At 36.7% G+C, this 16,308-nt stretch overlaps 1 protein-coding gene across 1 annotated transcript in view; it reads left to right on the plus strand.

The window, feature by feature from the left end:
• LOC149922310 (uncharacterized) overlaps nt 1–16,308 on the plus strand; it is a 123,774-nt gene that overhangs the window by 80,559 nt on the left and 26,907 nt on the right. Inside the window, exons 2-3 of the mRNA XM_090163631.1 lie at nt 12,199–12,300; nt 13,640–13,737. Of these exons, the coding sequence (XP_090019757.1) occupies nt 12,199–12,300; nt 13,640–13,737 (200 nt within the window). The remainder of the gene's footprint in view (nt 1–12,198; nt 12,301–13,639; nt 13,738–16,308) is intronic.

A 16,308-nucleotide genomic window follows, 5' to 3' on the forward strand; every position in this document is an offset into this window, starting at 1 on the left:
TTAACCATTCAAACGAGAATCTTCAATGGCGAAAATGGCCAAGCGTTGCACCGTGTGAGCTGGGAAATATTTAACTTGGCTGGCGTTTAGAGGACACCTTTATGTTGCAAGAATAAGACTTAACTCGGATTCATTAAGCTATTGACGTCTATTTGAATCAATTGTGTATCTCCGCCCTACCGCTGTTTTAATCGGCTTTCATCCCGCATAATGGCCGCCTATTTCACGCCCGTTGCCTCCACTCGCTAACAAAAGGATTTTTGAAACACTCAATTAAATATATAACGCGTACAAAAGTCAGATAAGAGGCAAAAGCGCAATTGATACAACACAAACCGAAAATTTCTGGCCACTCCCTCTTCAAGCGCTAAAAGTTATTTGGAAATTTAATAGAAAGTGGGCTTTATTTTGGAGAGATTTGTTGCTCGTTAGGACTATAAAACTGGGGGTAATGCCTCTTTTAAATAATACCAGAAACCTTTAATTATTTCCGTAAGCGTGTAAATTGGTAGACATAATTATGGAAATTGTAGAAATGGCTTACAGTAAGAAACACACTTATTTTTAACTAAATATAGACTTATGATAGTGCTACACAGTGAAGTTTTTCTAATACACTGAAAAATCAGTGCAACATTAAAATAATGATAAATTTTATAAAAATCACCTATGAACTATCGTAATGCTCAGCTAGGCTAATACCCAAGGCACCACCTTTTAAAGTCATTAATTCAGGTGGCCGGGCTACAATGCGTAGGAGGGTGGTGGCAAGCCCTTCATGCCACGCGAGCCAACAGCAGTTAAAATGCGCGAAAAGGTATGAAAAAGCTAAATCTTCACAATTCATTCACCAACAATTGACGGCTTTTAAAATTCGTTTTGCGCGTGAAAATACCTCTACATGTTATGGTCAAAAAAGCACGCAAAGAAGGCTGTGTGCCCAAGACATGTACCGGTAGTGTCGCGCGCTAAAACGTCATTTCAAAATCCGTCAATTCGCCTTTTCGTTGCTACGCAACTCGTTTTTAAATTATTAATGTTTAGGCTTAACTTCTCTTTCTGGTTTATCGCAAGCCAGATATTACGTTTGTGGCTGACAGTACCTTTACATCTAGGAGCAACAAACGCAGCACTCCACACAAGGAGAACGCAACCCGTGAAAAGTCTTGCATTTTCTTGTGTACACTTTTCATTGGTTAGACGCTTTAACACGTGGAAATTGTCTTCCCCCTTTCCGTAAAACGTTCAGCGTAAAGGTTCGTCCGATGTAATTTGTACACAACACTCACTCCTTCTCCTTGTGTTGGTTGCTCCTAGCTTTACATTGTGAAATATAGCAGACTTATTTAGCTGCTTTTATACCCTAACATGACTAAATGAATTTTAAGATCAAACCAATACTGATGAGTTCCAACTAGGGCGGAACCGGTCTGGCTATTTTCATTCCATTTTCATTTGTTTTTGACTTGAAGATCAATTTGGTCCGTTTTAATTTTTATTCTCGAAGGCCTATTAGTTCGAATATTTCGTAAGTTTTATCATTAATTTAAATTTATTACGGTTTAGCTTCTTGGGCACCTTTTTATTAAAGACGTTTCTATCTTTTCGCGTATTTTAACTAAATTCAAATGTTGAAATGGCGGAGTGGTTAGCACTTTCTCCTCGGAGCAAGAGAAGGCGGGTTCGATTCCAATTTGTGGCACTTTGTTAAAACTCGGAACAACTTCTTCCGCGTAGAGTTTGCAAATTATCTAACTACTAGTTAAAAGAGTTTTATTCGGTTTCCCCTTTTCCATAGAAACTTGTTGAAGTTAAAAGGCTTGGGTGGTGCCTTAGGTTATTATTTATGTCATCTTTAAATATGCTATATTAAAAAATATGGAATTGATGACCCCTCATTTCACAATAGACGCTACGCCTAAACTGACGGTATCGGTGACGTATATATGACGTCATAGTAACATTTTCAATACCCCGAATTTCCTCAAAACATAATTTATAAAGTGACCCTTTGAATCGAATAAAGTCTAACGACCTAACGTGTTGGGGTGGATTTTCATAGATATTTCATCAATCATCATGTACAAACACGCGTATTTTAAAATACCTGTATTTTATAAGAGATTATAGAGAGCTTAAGGGCTTTGATTCTGAACGTGAACGTGGGCATGTATAAAATTCTATAGAAATATATCCGTAACCCTATAGATGAATGACTAAAATTTCTATACGGTCTTTAGAAATTTCTGTCATTTGTTATTTTCTACAGAAATATTTACAGCAAACTCTAGTCTATAGTATATTTTCCTAACTTGCACGTGGGTGTGGCCTATTTTCGTTGCCATGGTAACGAGTTTTGGTCCGCCATGACATTTGAACGCCTATGGTGGTCAAGTTATTATTTTCCTGCAGTGAATATGGTCACGTAGTGTCTGTCTTGTGATTTGTGGCGTAGTAAAATATATATCATGGCGAACGTTTTAAGGCGGAGCTTAGCTATGACGTATGCCAATGATGTGACGAGCAAGGATATAATAGAAAGTCTTAGACTTTCATTATATTTATATAAAAGTTTATAGAAAAATTATAGAAATATTAGAAGGGATTAATAAATATTTCCAGTCTAAACCGGCGCAGCACCTGTATTTTTCCATCTTTATTTGGCAATGGAGCGATTTTGCCATGACCCAAATAATGGATATTTTAGCCAACTTTTCGTGTTTTCTACTTTCTTAGTTTTCTCACGGAAATAATGACGAAAAATCTCAGAAAAGCGCTTTCCCGAATACTCCCAGTAGGCCCACGAGTATAAATAACATTAGGCGCGCATCTGCAACCAGTTTCTGGTATAAATGAATATGATGGGAGAAAATATAGTCGTATAAAGGGCTACCCAAACGTCACTGATTCAAGGTCGCAAATTTTTAATTTAGCAGCCTTTTTAGACGAACGCTTTTAAAGTTAGATTCTACGCGTACATTGCGTCTTTTTAAAAAGAGCAAGGTCCCCCTCTTTATCAAACACCCACGTGTTGCTCGTGCGAGGATTTCAACCCTTTCACGTGGGATTTTTAAAACCAAGGCCTAGCTAGGTATGACTAACACGGTGTCTTGAACGCGTGGCTGATAATAGATGTGTCCAGAGGTTGAATCTATCTACCTACGTCTATTGAACAGAACGAGTATGTATCGTAGAGATCGATACAAATTTAAGATAAATTTTTCACCGCTGATGTTACACTTTGATCTTTGAAAAAGTATGAAAAAGGTTATTAAATTTCAAAATATGTTGTAAAAAACCAAAATCTAAATTTAATGTATTTAATTAAAGATTTTGTACTAATTTGATTGGAACTATTGAAGATTATGGATTAAAATATATTAATTAAATGCACGTTTTTATTATCTTTCGCCTTGACAATGGCACAATTTTGTGTCCAAACGTATAATTTACGCATTAATGTCGTGTTTTTAATATTTAATAAAAAATATTTATTTAGAATTAAGTATTTGATTTTATTGATAAAATTTCTTTTGGGGAGAAATCCAATGTTAAAAAAATGATTTCCAGTCGCCGATTAAAATCATTAAGTTTGCAACAATACGTCTTTTTATAAAGTAACTTGGCCATATTATTTAAAAATGGGTCTACAAGCTTAACCACTAAGCAAGTAGGGCAAGCTTAACTACTTCATATAACAACCGTTTTAAAAATTAATATCGAAAATTTCAATTAGCACCTTTTAATTAATTATCATTTCAATTAACGAATTGATATACATTTGAAAGTTTTTCTATCTTTCAAAAATTTACGAAATGAACTAATTAAGCTAGTTTGTTTAAAACTAATATAAAAAATGTATAAAAATGTATTTTGTTTGAAATCTTTTTACGTCTAAGAAAAAGTGGAACTAATTAAATTAAATTAAACGGCAAATATACTTTATCATTTTTAATTTCTGCCTCTTCGATAAATAAAACTAAAAAAAAAGATTAATTTAAAAAAACATCAAGGGAACTCGCCAAATTAAATTTAATTAATTGACTCTCTTTGTGTACTTTCCGGAAGAGCAGGTTAAAAACATCTTTCGGAAAGTGATGTTATATTCGAGAGGGAGTGATTCTCGTAAAAAATTAATAAGATTAAGAATCGAGCCGTTTCTAGTCTCCATCGATCAGGGAAAAGGTGAAAGAACGAACTAAGGATTTTCGTGGCTCAAATTACATCAAGTTAATAGCTGCAGGATGGCGGATAAAGTCGAAGAAGGAATAGAATATAACAAGATAAAATAAGAGCGGAATGCGCCGCGATTCTCCCCGGAGAGCCGACATCTTAGAAGGCTTTAAACTTAGCTACACTATTTTCAAATTCAATCATTTTATACTCGCCTTATAGTTTCTCTATCTCGAGAGCGGGTAGAGTGCGCGATGTACGTCAGCCCGAGCCGAGTGCGTGACTAGGCCATGGCCTTTACATTAAAATAGAGATCTTGAATGTAAAATTGGACACCGTGCCGGCTCGAGAATGATAGAGAATTCTATCTGCTTTAGAGCCTTTCGCGGCCTTTTGTATCTGAATCATGCATGAGATTTTTTCCAACCGAAACAAGTCGGCCTAGCTGTTTCTTGAGAATGTTTCACGAACCAAATTAGCTTTCTACTTACGATAGTAAGTCTCAAAGTAGTTAAATAAGGGAATTGAACGCCATGGAGAAATGGTAAGGAGTCGTACGTCGGAAAATAATTTTAACGCGTACAACGAGAAGGGGGGGGGATGACAAAAAAGGGGGTGAACACCTGGTGTTTTCTTCGTTTATAAAGCTGCATTTATAACACTAGAGGATCCTCGGCCAGTGTGATTTTGGTTACTACCCCCCCCCCCCCGAAGGTCTAATAAAAATGTTACGATGGTATGTTTTGCCCCCCCCCTCAAGTGGTATGACGTCAAAGAGAGAGCGCCATAAACATAATCTGTAGCTTTGACGTAATCACCACACCACCTCCTCTTTTTGACGTCATAAGAGGAACGTTAGCTGGTAGTATAAAATAGAGTAGAATATATACTACTTTTAGCACGAGCCAACAAATACATCAACTTTCGCCGAAGAACTGAAACTGAAAAGCGAGGAACAAAAATACGAGGGCCTTTCCGTAGAGAGGTTTCAAGGGATACATGTACGTCTATTCGGATATATTCCCTGAGGAGATTCCACCTTTAGTTTTGTATTAAAAATTTACATTTCAATGAAATTTGAAAAAGCGAGACCCTCCGCCGATACTGTACTGTTTGATGGCGACGTATAAAAAGGAGTCGAACAATCCCTAAAAATCCTCTCGCGAAATACGAGATGTTATCCTGCAGCATCCCTTCGTCTTACATTTATATCAATTCGGGAGACTCGCGGTTATTCTTTGCTCACCGATCTGGTCGTAATCAAGTTCACTCTCTCATTTGAATTTCAATGGTTATGATAATTAATACTAAACAGTACGTGGATAAACCTTAATCATAAAAATAAATAAATAATTCTTATAATTATAATAATTAATTTAAAAGGGAATACGAAATTTATAGTGGATTAAAGAATTGAATTTTAAATTTCTGAAACCAGGTTTAACAGAGGATAGGGGTGATTGGTGCTAGTTACGTTAGAACCAAGTCTGTTAGCAGACGTTAGAGTTTGTTTGAGCACGGAACAAAATTCTAAGGGGTCTCTTTTTTGAGCGTGGAATAAGAATCTAGGGGGACCCAGATTTCAGCGTGGAACAAGAATTTAATGGGGTATCTTTTGAGCGTGGAACAAGAATCTAAGGGGAATCTTTTGAACGTGGAACAAGAATTTAAGGGAACTCAAATTTAAGCATGGGACAAGAATCTAAGGGCAATCTTTTGAGCGTGGAACAAGAATCTAAGGGGAATCTTTTGAGCGTGGAACAAGAATCTAAGGGGAATCTTTTGAGCGTGAAACAAGAATCTAAGGGGAATCTTTTGAGCGTGGAAAAAGAATCTAAGGGGAATCTTTTGAGCGTGGAACAAGAATCCAAGGGGTATCTTTTGAGCGTGGAACAAGAATCTAAGGGGTATCTTTTGAGCGTGGAACAAGAATCTAAGGGGTATCTTTTGAGCGTGGCACAATAATCTAAGGGGTATATTTTGAACGTGGAACAAGAATCTAAGTGGACTCAGATTTGAGCGTAGAACAAGAATTTAAAGGGGTTTCTTTTATGAGCGTGGCTCAAGAATTTAAAGGGGTCTCTTTTATGAGCGTGGAACAAGAATTTAATGGGTGTATTTTTGAGCGTGAAACAAAACCTAATGGGTCTCATTTTGAGCGTGGAACAAGAATCTAAGGGAACTCAAATTTGAGCATTGGAACAAGAATCTAAGGGAACTCAAATTTGAGCATTGGAATTCCGTTCAACTATCTCAACGCGACTGCCATGACACAAGCTTGTTTGAAATGGACATTCGTATGCCGTGAGATTCCGATTTCCTTTCTTGATTCTTGCTATTTTATAGCCAGAGCATTAAATCGCCTGAATATTTCAGTACGAAATGTTTATTTAATAAGAACCACCTATGGACTGCCTTGCAAAGGGTATTCGCGTAGTTTATCTCTCTTTTAGATTTTTAGTACTTTTTTTAAATAAAAACGGGTCCATTTTTATTTCGTTTGCCTCTAACTTCAGTGACATAAAGATACAAACTTTGAAACATTCTCAAAAATGGGAAAGGCAAACGAAATATAAATGATGTCGTTTTTCTCTTAATTCTTTGGCGCTTTGCGGGGAAGCCCAACCAGTCATAGCTATTCTCAATTGCTACCTTAGAAAAAGCAAAGATATCCAAATCCATTTGGGAATTTCGAATTTTATTGGTTGAAGTTTCTCAATTGAGGTAAATAAAGTCAACTTTGTATTATTGAATAGCAATTTTTCTATTTGAATTTTTCTCATTTATAGCATTTTGAAATATAAAATTGGAACAACTTCTTCCGCGTTGAGTTTGCAAGTTCTCTCCCCACTGGCTTAATGTGTTTTCCCCCGAGCTCTTCGGTTCCCCCTTCCCTAAAAAAACTTGTTGAGGTTAACGGTAATAGTTAGTGTAGGGAGCTGTTGGCTCGCGTGGCACGAAGGGTTTGCAATTTAACCCGGCCACCTGAACTAATGTCTTTAAAAGTCGCTTGATGACTTTGGCCTAAGGTGCTGCCTTATGGCTATTAACCTATAGCTGATTATTATTATTATTATTTGATATGGTGGAATTTAAGAATTGTAATATTTTTTTAATAGTTAAATAGTTGAAGGAATTATAAACTTCAAAATTGATGACGTATCAACAAGTTTGACATTACTACCAACAAAAGCTAGGGGTCGTCGTGTCTAGTTACGTGAAAAAAAAACGTAGCTCGTGTTAACAGCTTATTTTTATTATATATTTTAACACGCGTTACTACATTTCCTGAAATATATTTATTTATACTTAGAGTGACTACGCGTTGTAACGTTTAATCCCTACCATCAACCGCAAAAAGTGTCCAAAAAGCAAAACCAAACCAATCTTATAACGTTTACACCCTTCACGGCTAACACAGAACGACCCTGCAATTACTATTTCTATTTTTTTACCGTGTCTTCCTCTCCGAACGATACAAGATACATGATCAAATAAATAGGTGGCGCTTATAGCTAACGTCACCCTTTAGTTCCGCCTGCGGAGATTATATTCTTTCTAAATAATAATGGGGGGATCTTGAATTTTTTATCGCGCGTCGTTGAATGAAGGGCGCCATCGAAATAAAAGATGAAATCACGTCGAGAGAGGCGTAGAAAAATTGATGAAAAGCTTCCTTCCACTTTTCAGCTTCCGTATAGAGCCGGCTTTCCCTCACCCTCGCAAATATAGCTTGAATGTTTAAAATTTTGGGGGTTCGACGACGGAGAGATTGGAGGTTGCTTTCGTCTTATCGTAGCACCTTTTGCTTGGGCTATTAATCTGCCTTCGTCTTCTGACGCGTCGTGTGTTTTTCTTTCGTCACGGGCTAATCTCGGCTTTATACAGTTAATCCATCATATCTCAGCAACACGTATATATATAGTAAATGGTTTCCATCCCACCAGACGCTTTCGTGGCCTTACCTGATAAGGAGGCTAAGGAGCGCCTTTTTATTCGGGTCCTCTTTAGAAATTAGAAACGATATCGATGGACGCCCAAAGCCGCCTCAAATTTGAAATATTTGAAAGCTATCGCCTCGGACCCGGCCCTATTGTCCGCAAAAAATTGATCATCAACTATATGGTTTGTGTATTCAAAGTTACTCGAGCTTAAGAGCGGAAAGTGCATTTTTTATAGTAGAGCTATTTTGGGCTGTTTTCTTATTTTTTGTTTGCTAGGATCTGTCGGATATTTTTATACTTCTTGCTTTAACCATAAGTAACTCTTACCTTGTTAGAGATAAGTATTCCCATTCTGCTAATGTTATTTGTTTCAAATAAAATAGTGGGTGGAAAATTCCTTATTGCATAGTTTCGTAGAGATTTTGGCGATTTTATCATTACTTTTTGAAGTGATTTTGGGATTTCAATGTTAATTTACCATAGCGAGAGTTAAAAGATTTTGCGATTTTAGACAAAGTGTACGGGATTTTGGTAAATGTCCGACCCCTAGACTAAAATATATTACATAAATAAATAAATATACCTATGTATTAGAAAATTATTAAAGCTACTTGCGCATAAATTAATAAATAAAACGTTTTTAAAAAACCAACGGTCTTTATTGCGCGCAATAAAATAAAAAAATTGGAGACCAACTGTACTTTCGGTACCTTTATTTTTCCCCATACACGTCCCAACTATTATAAATATTTTCTTATCGTACTAGGAGATCAATTCGTATTAACCGCCAAACGCAGAGTGTGCCAGAATCCAAGAACGATTGTTTCCAATTATGAATAAAAAATACTTCAGTTTTCCTTGAGGATAAAATTATGAACTTTTTTCTCTCGAAAAATATACACCAACAAAAGTTCTCGAGCTTCTCTTAACGTACAAAAGTTTAAGACAATTTAAAAAGTAAAAGTTAAATAAAAAGAGCCGGAAAGGCCTAACGGCGTATTTCTAGAGAGCTCTCCTTAACAACCGGCTCGCTAACGTTAACCAAAGGCGAAGGCGAAGTATATAGTTAATTCAATAGGCAACCACTCGTCACTATAAAGTAACGTCATTTCCATCCGCCAAGTTGGAGCGGTTTGAACGGTGCTGCGGCTGAGTTTCTCACGAAGGATCTATCGCTCCGAGGCGCCAAAGAAGCCGTCATTTACGCTAACGAAACGCTTCCAAAACTTCTTCCATTCTCTCCGCTATCTCATTTCGGCGCGCTGTTAATTCTCGAGTTTTTTGTTTGAAAGGAAAGAGTTTTTGCTAGTATTTCCCAAAGGATCTTCGCAACATCCACGCCAGAGAGAGAGAGAAAGGGAAAGTTACGACGGATAGAGGGGGCTAAAAACGTCGTGGACGAAGTAAAGCGGGCTTCCCCGTAAAATAGGAATATAGAGCTAACTATCCCCGGCAGCGGATACCGACTCTTCCGGTAATGAGTAGCCAAGGGGCAACGTTTGCTTTCTCAGCGCTCCTTCTCCGATGTCGGCGAGCGTTAAAATTCTCGCATCCTCTTCTCGCATCCGAACGATATATTTTGGGCCAGTCTACGGATCGCGATGTTACGGATCACCCCTCGCAAAAACACTGACAGAGTTCTCATTACTCGGCGCTAGAATAAAAAAATACAAGGTTTTTTTTTATCTTTCATTAAAAATGTAATTTGGAGAGAAAACAAGTTGGCAAGCCAAAATATACCTCTCCTCGGAAGAATTTTTAATTTTCAGTGACGCGTAACTCTATCCGTGGTTCTGCGGTAGAACGCTCACCTGTCGTTCAAGAGGGCTCGGGTTCGAATCCCGGCCGATTAAAAAATTATACTACATTCAATGACAAAAAGAGGGCGCTTTTGGAAAAGCCTTTTCCCTGATTCTAAGAAACTGCGTACGCAGTGATTACCCTTTGCCTCGAAAATGCGTTCGCAAGCCTGACAGACAGACAGACCCACCCACAGACAGACACGGTGGTTGTATAACCCCTCCTAGGGTACAAAGCCCCTCGGAGAGGTAAAAACAGCCTTATTTAATGGTTTGCTAAAATATCAAAATTCAACAGTTGGGATTCTTTTTCGTCGTACGATTATAAATTGGATACGTATATCAGACTTATAGAATCGCGTAAAGCTTAAAAAGGCTTCATTATAAGACTCGGAATTTACATATAAACATAAGTATTGTTTTTATGCTAATTTTCTGACTGAATTGTTTTTCTACATTGACACTCACTCTTAGCTCCGACTTGTATACCCGCAATCGAACTGAGTAGTATATTATCGTTTAGACATTAGAGGGCTAATATTTTTTGCTAATTGCCATACTTACCATAATAATGTTACTTATGATATAAATATAAATAAGTTAATTTGGTATTTTCTTTCTATAAATTGTATTCTCTAATGCCTTTCGATTGTAAGCCTTTGAGATAAATTAGACACTTAATAAGCTCTTTGTAGGCTTTCAAAAGACGAGTGGCTGAATAGAAAAAATACAATTTGAATTATTAGCGTAACATTTTTGAAAAGGTCAACGAAACAAACGTGCCACATTACAATCAATGTTGCAAACCCGAACCGAAAAAAAGGGAAAGTGCGTAATTGGCCAACAAATAAAATAAAAGTGACCCAACCCATTTTAAATCTTAAAAGCGTCGTATTTTTTCAATGTCTGGCGAGACATTTTAAGGTTATTTAAGGTGTGGTCTTCATTCCACCCATACGTGTACCACCTTTTTCTCGTAAAGACCAAAGCCAGTGGGTGTGATAAGGGCTAGAAGTGCTCTCGCCTGAGGGGGGGGGGGACATACTAAGGGGCTTACGTATATTTTTTCTTTCTATCTACACCCTACACTCAAATTTTGGGTGTTCCTTCGAAGAGACGTCAGCCGCCTCCCCTTAGTAGGTACAGGTTTCTATTTAAAAATTCCCAGAAAAAACCTCCTATTATACGAGATGTTGGTGTCTGTATGGCGAGCCTACGCGTTGACCCTTCTTCGAGAAGCGGTGGTACCTACCAAGTCCGAGGGCGGTCGATAGATGTCATTGCTTTCATCTCGCCCGGAGGAGGCTATTTTCCCAGGCCGCAATAAACTTCCTACGCTCGACGGCTCGGACTTACAGTCATTTCTGCATACGAGAAAGACTATTTTCTTGGCTTTCCGGAAGAAACTGTTATTTAGAAATCGAGGGGGGAAAACGAATTTTTTTATACATTTTCTTCGCTTTCAGTTCTACGGGCTTCTTTTGCTTAGATCTTCGGAAATTGGCTCTTGGCGAGAGTGCGTAAAAGGGGGTGTTATAGGTTCCTCTCTCGAGGAAGATGGAACCGAAAGAAATAATCGAGAATAATATACGGAAAGGTGTACGTGAACGAGTAAATCTAGCCCTCAGGAAATCAAGGGAAAACGTGACTGAAGACGCAATGACATTTTGTTGTGTGTCCTTTATTATTGATTGGTCTCTTCGATACGTCCTAGTTGGACTTTTCCATCTAGCCATTTATTGCTCAACGTCCATTGACCATACGCTTTGACCCCTTTATATAATCGCGTCATCCTAACGCATTCAACATAATAGACCAATTCCAAAATTGCGTACAGAACCTCAAAAGTTTAGAGCCCTTAGAGGTTCAATTTTAATGTCTCTTATTTACACTAGATGGCGACAGCTTAATCGTTTTTTGTTTGTTTGAAGGGAATAAGTAGTTACTGATTTTTTTATAAAACATGCAAAGCTAGTTCTAACACTATTTTATGCGATATTTTGTGTAAAAAAAAATATAATTAGGAAAAGTCCACATAAAAAGACGAAAAATTAATATTTTTTTCGGTTTTTATGTAATTGAAATTTCGAAGGTTTCGACTGCTGGTGCCATCTCGTAAGACTTTGGGTAATTAAATGGCATTACACCCTTATGAGATGTGTCGAGCTATATTTTTAAAATGGGTCTACGTTTACCATTTAAGTATAAAAATTAATAATAATCAATATTAATAATAATAATAATTTTTATTTACTGAATTTGCGTTTTTGTTTATTTTGCAGTTGAATACGACGTCACGTGTTCAGGAGATTCAATGAGGGTGACCCTAACACTCAACGACACAGAAACACAAGCGTACCTTGAAAATCTCAAAGATTATCCAGGTATTTATATCTCATTCGTGTGTAGAAAAATTGCGCCACCTACATTAAACATTGTTAACTAAATACGTCTGGAAATAGCAGACAGCTTTTGTACTTGCATGTTTTAGGCTGTAACTTACGACCGAGAGTATTTTGATTAAGCAGACTACTTTTACAAATTCTAAAATTGGATATTTATTGTGGAAATTTGGAATCATTTTGACTATGCACATTACAAAAAATTTCTATAGAAAATTTTCATAGGGGATGAACGGTCTCAATAACTCTGAAGAATTTCTATAGAAATTTTCATAGGGGATGAACGGTCTTAATAACTCTGAAGAATTTCTATAGAAAATTTTCATAGGGGATGAACGGTCTTAATAACTCTGAAGAATTTCTATAGAAAATTTTCATAGGGGATGAACGGTCTTAATAACTCTGAAGAATTTCTATAGATATGTAATAGGAATCATATAGATTAATTAAAAAAGCTTTATAGATTGTTTTTTATTCTGTAGAAATATTTATAGAACTCTCTAAAAGAAAATAAAAACATATACTATTTATAGACTTCTATAAGATTTTATAGAAATTCTTTAGAAAATATTTGTAAGGGATGAAAGCGGTCTTACTCTTAATCACTCCGATATCAGAACGTCACGGACAAGCTTTACTGGTCATACTTTTATCTCTCATTTTGAGACGTATAGAAAATCTTATCTTGAAAGGAGCTAACTTCTAGGTCAGTATTTGGACCATTAAACGCGAAATAGACCTCATTCGGACAACTTATAGATTAATTTTAATAGCAATTCAGCCTGGCTCTTATAATGGCGGCGAACACAATGCATGATAAATACGACCGTTATTACCGCACTGCCAGAATTCTTGAAAAAAGAAACCCCAGAAAAAGAATATATCCTTCGATATAAAGAGAAGAAAACTATTACATCAACGTCCCTCAAAGTCTATCAGTTTACAACAAAGGACTCCCCAGTAGAGAAAAAAGTACACCCTCCCCCATTCCTATAGAAAGTTCGCCGCCCCCCCCCCCCCCACCCCGAAATGTCCTTAAACGATTTTATTTTGACCATAGAAAATAGAAACAGAGGGCCAACGACAAAAGATAGAGCGTGGATCATAAGTCAAAGGACAACTGAACATTTGGCAATTTATTTTTCTGATGCGGGACTCCGGGGTTATAAGGACGTATTCTATAAATTAACCCCGATATTTTGACCATTACGACCGGCAGGGGAGCTGGAAGTTTCATCCACCCCCCTTTATTTCTGCCGTTCGTTTCTTCCAAAGAAATGTTTCTCCTTTTTTTATATTTATTTCTTTCATCGATTATTAGGATGCAAGCCGGAGGGCCGAGAAGGCAAAGTCATTTTCAACTTGCCTCTAGACAACATTTACCAGTGTGGGATGTTCAAAATGGAGAATAAAATGACGGTAGGTGCTTCCTTTTCTCGGTACTCTGCGTATCTCGTCTCATCATCTATAAGCCTACTCGGCCACTCGTTTTGCCAGATACTTTTCTTTAGAAAAACGTAATGGGCCTTCCTTCGCCAGATTATACCCTGGCTCCTCCCTACGTAATCCGCCTCTAAGCCTTTTTGAAAACGCGTCTGTATTGTAGGCCTAGTTCTATTTTGTAACGTTGATAGGTTAGCTTTGTATAAAATATTTACACGCAGTATTCTTAAATATAAATACCCTACAAAAAGCCTAGTTTTAAATTACGTTTCTAAATAATGACTAAGAAGTTAAACCGAAAAATGTAGAAAGGTTTTCGGGTAGAATGTATGAGACGTTTTATAATATTTCTGTTGATGAATCGAGGAAGTTTTTAATTAGGGCGAATTCCTTTCCAAAAATTTAAAGCGTGTATTGCTCGGTGTATTGTTACGCGTAACGATATGAAATGTAAGAATTGTACCCGCCGTCTGGATTTTTAAACCAATAGTTTTAGAAAGCTATTTAGCCAAGCACTATATAAATGTATTTTGATACATTAAGTTGATGCCTGGGAAAATTAAGTTTATGCCAACTGAACTATAACTTACCAACAACCTTCGGCTAAAGAAATAACATTAGCAGAATATGGAGATGCACACATATATATTAGCGACCGAAAGCTATCGTTACGCCATCTTTTGGTGGCCTTTGAAAACTAGATAGCTAGCAGCCAGTAGCGTAAAATCGTTCTATGGTACGCAATTACGCATATTAAAAGCGAGGGGCAGATGCATACTTAATTGGATTAATTCTGTTCAGCTTAATCGTGATTTAATCGACTTATTCGTGATTAAATCGATTTAATCACGATCTAATTTTTGGAATACATTTATTTTTTAATAACGATTTAATCAGTTTAATCATGATTTAATAATATTAATCGTGATTTAATAATCTTAATCGTGATTTAATAACCTTAATCGTGATTTAATAATCTTAATCGTGATTTAATAACCTTAATCGTGATTTAATAACCTTAATCATGATTTAATCATCTTAATCGTGATTTAATCATCTTAATCGTGATTTAATCATCTTAATCGTGATTTAATCATCTTAATCGTGATTTAATCGGATTTAAACGGTCAAGGGTGCATAATTAATCATCGAAGTTATCTGCCCTACGGTGAGATAGAAAGTACAATAGGTTCATATTTGTATTTTGTACATTTTTTTGTATTTTGTCCATTGTTATTACTATTACCAGATTGGGGCATTTTTATGCAATTTGGCAATAGCAGACGCTGGATTATAGAATCTCCCTCTAAACTTTGGAAGAGCGTGCCGCTGCAGCGCCACCTAGAATCGCTTCGGTCGTGAATTATATATGCAACTCCCTTTTGATTGACCATCCCGAAATTTACCTACTGTAAATTCTTGTCATAGCGGACAAACCTTTGTAATTACACTACCGCCTTCTATAGATTCGTCGGAGAGCACCACGTTGGCCCTTGGCGCGCGCTAGTCGTCATGAGAGGGGGGATCGACTTATTGAACGCCATTGCAGCTAGCTGGAAGGAATCAGCGATGGGCATTTTTGAAAATTCAACCTCAGCTCACAAGCCGCTCATTTTAACGTGGCATATTTGTCTCTCAAGCTCTTCTTAAGAGCGGTTCGGATAATGTCTATCTTTTCTACCCACTCAAATCCAACTGATAACTTGTCTACTTTTAATCTAATTAAAGTGCTTGCTTACTCATTCGCTCAATATCGAATTGAATACTGCTAAAGCTATCTCACGCTCAGCTCAATAAAAAAATAATAGACTACGCTCGTCTCACCAAAGAGCTCACCGAGCATAGTTATTGAATGAGTTATTTAAAAAAAAACCTGAAAACTTAAACTAATTCTATCATAATACCCATTTTATCTAATAAATTCTGAAACTACAAAAATTAAATTAAATTCTGAAAAATCAATGTAAAAGATTAGATAATGGTGAAGCGCTCATCTCAAAGCTCCGCTCATTTTCTGCTCATTGTCTGCTAATTCTCTGCTCATTTAATCAAGATAAAACTTAGGTTCTCATTAATAGTGAAGTATGGAGGCAGCTCCCTTCTCTATTAATTGAAAGTTACCGCTCATTATAACTCCAAACGTTCTCTAAAATTAGCCGAGCGTGCCCATCACTGGAAGGAATGGTCGAAATAATTTTTTTTTCTCATATAAATAACTTCTACCACATTTGGGCCAAACAAATTTGCTTTGCCCATTAGCTTTTTCCTTAAGTAGTTTATTGCTTAAAATAAGTTAAGCCAAATATATGGGCTTTACATTGTTTTTCCATTTCAAAAACGTTAAAAAATTCAATATTCCTATGGTGAAACCAATTAAGTTAACATATTACTTTGTTTGGCTAGAACATAATCTCCAATATTCCCATGGTGAAACCACTTAAGTTGATATATTCCTTGTTTGACTAGAACATAATCCCCAATATTCCCATGGTGAAACTAATTAAGTTGATATATTCCTTGTTTGACTAGAACATAATCTCCAATATT

The sequence above is a fragment of the Leiobunum rupestre genome, chromosome 11 (genome assembly GCF_980474605.1).
Source record: "Leiobunum rupestre chromosome 11, qqLeiRupe1.1.hap1, whole genome shotgun sequence".
Taxonomy (NCBI): domain Eukaryota; kingdom Metazoa; phylum Arthropoda; class Arachnida; order Opiliones; family Sclerosomatidae; genus Leiobunum; species Leiobunum rupestre.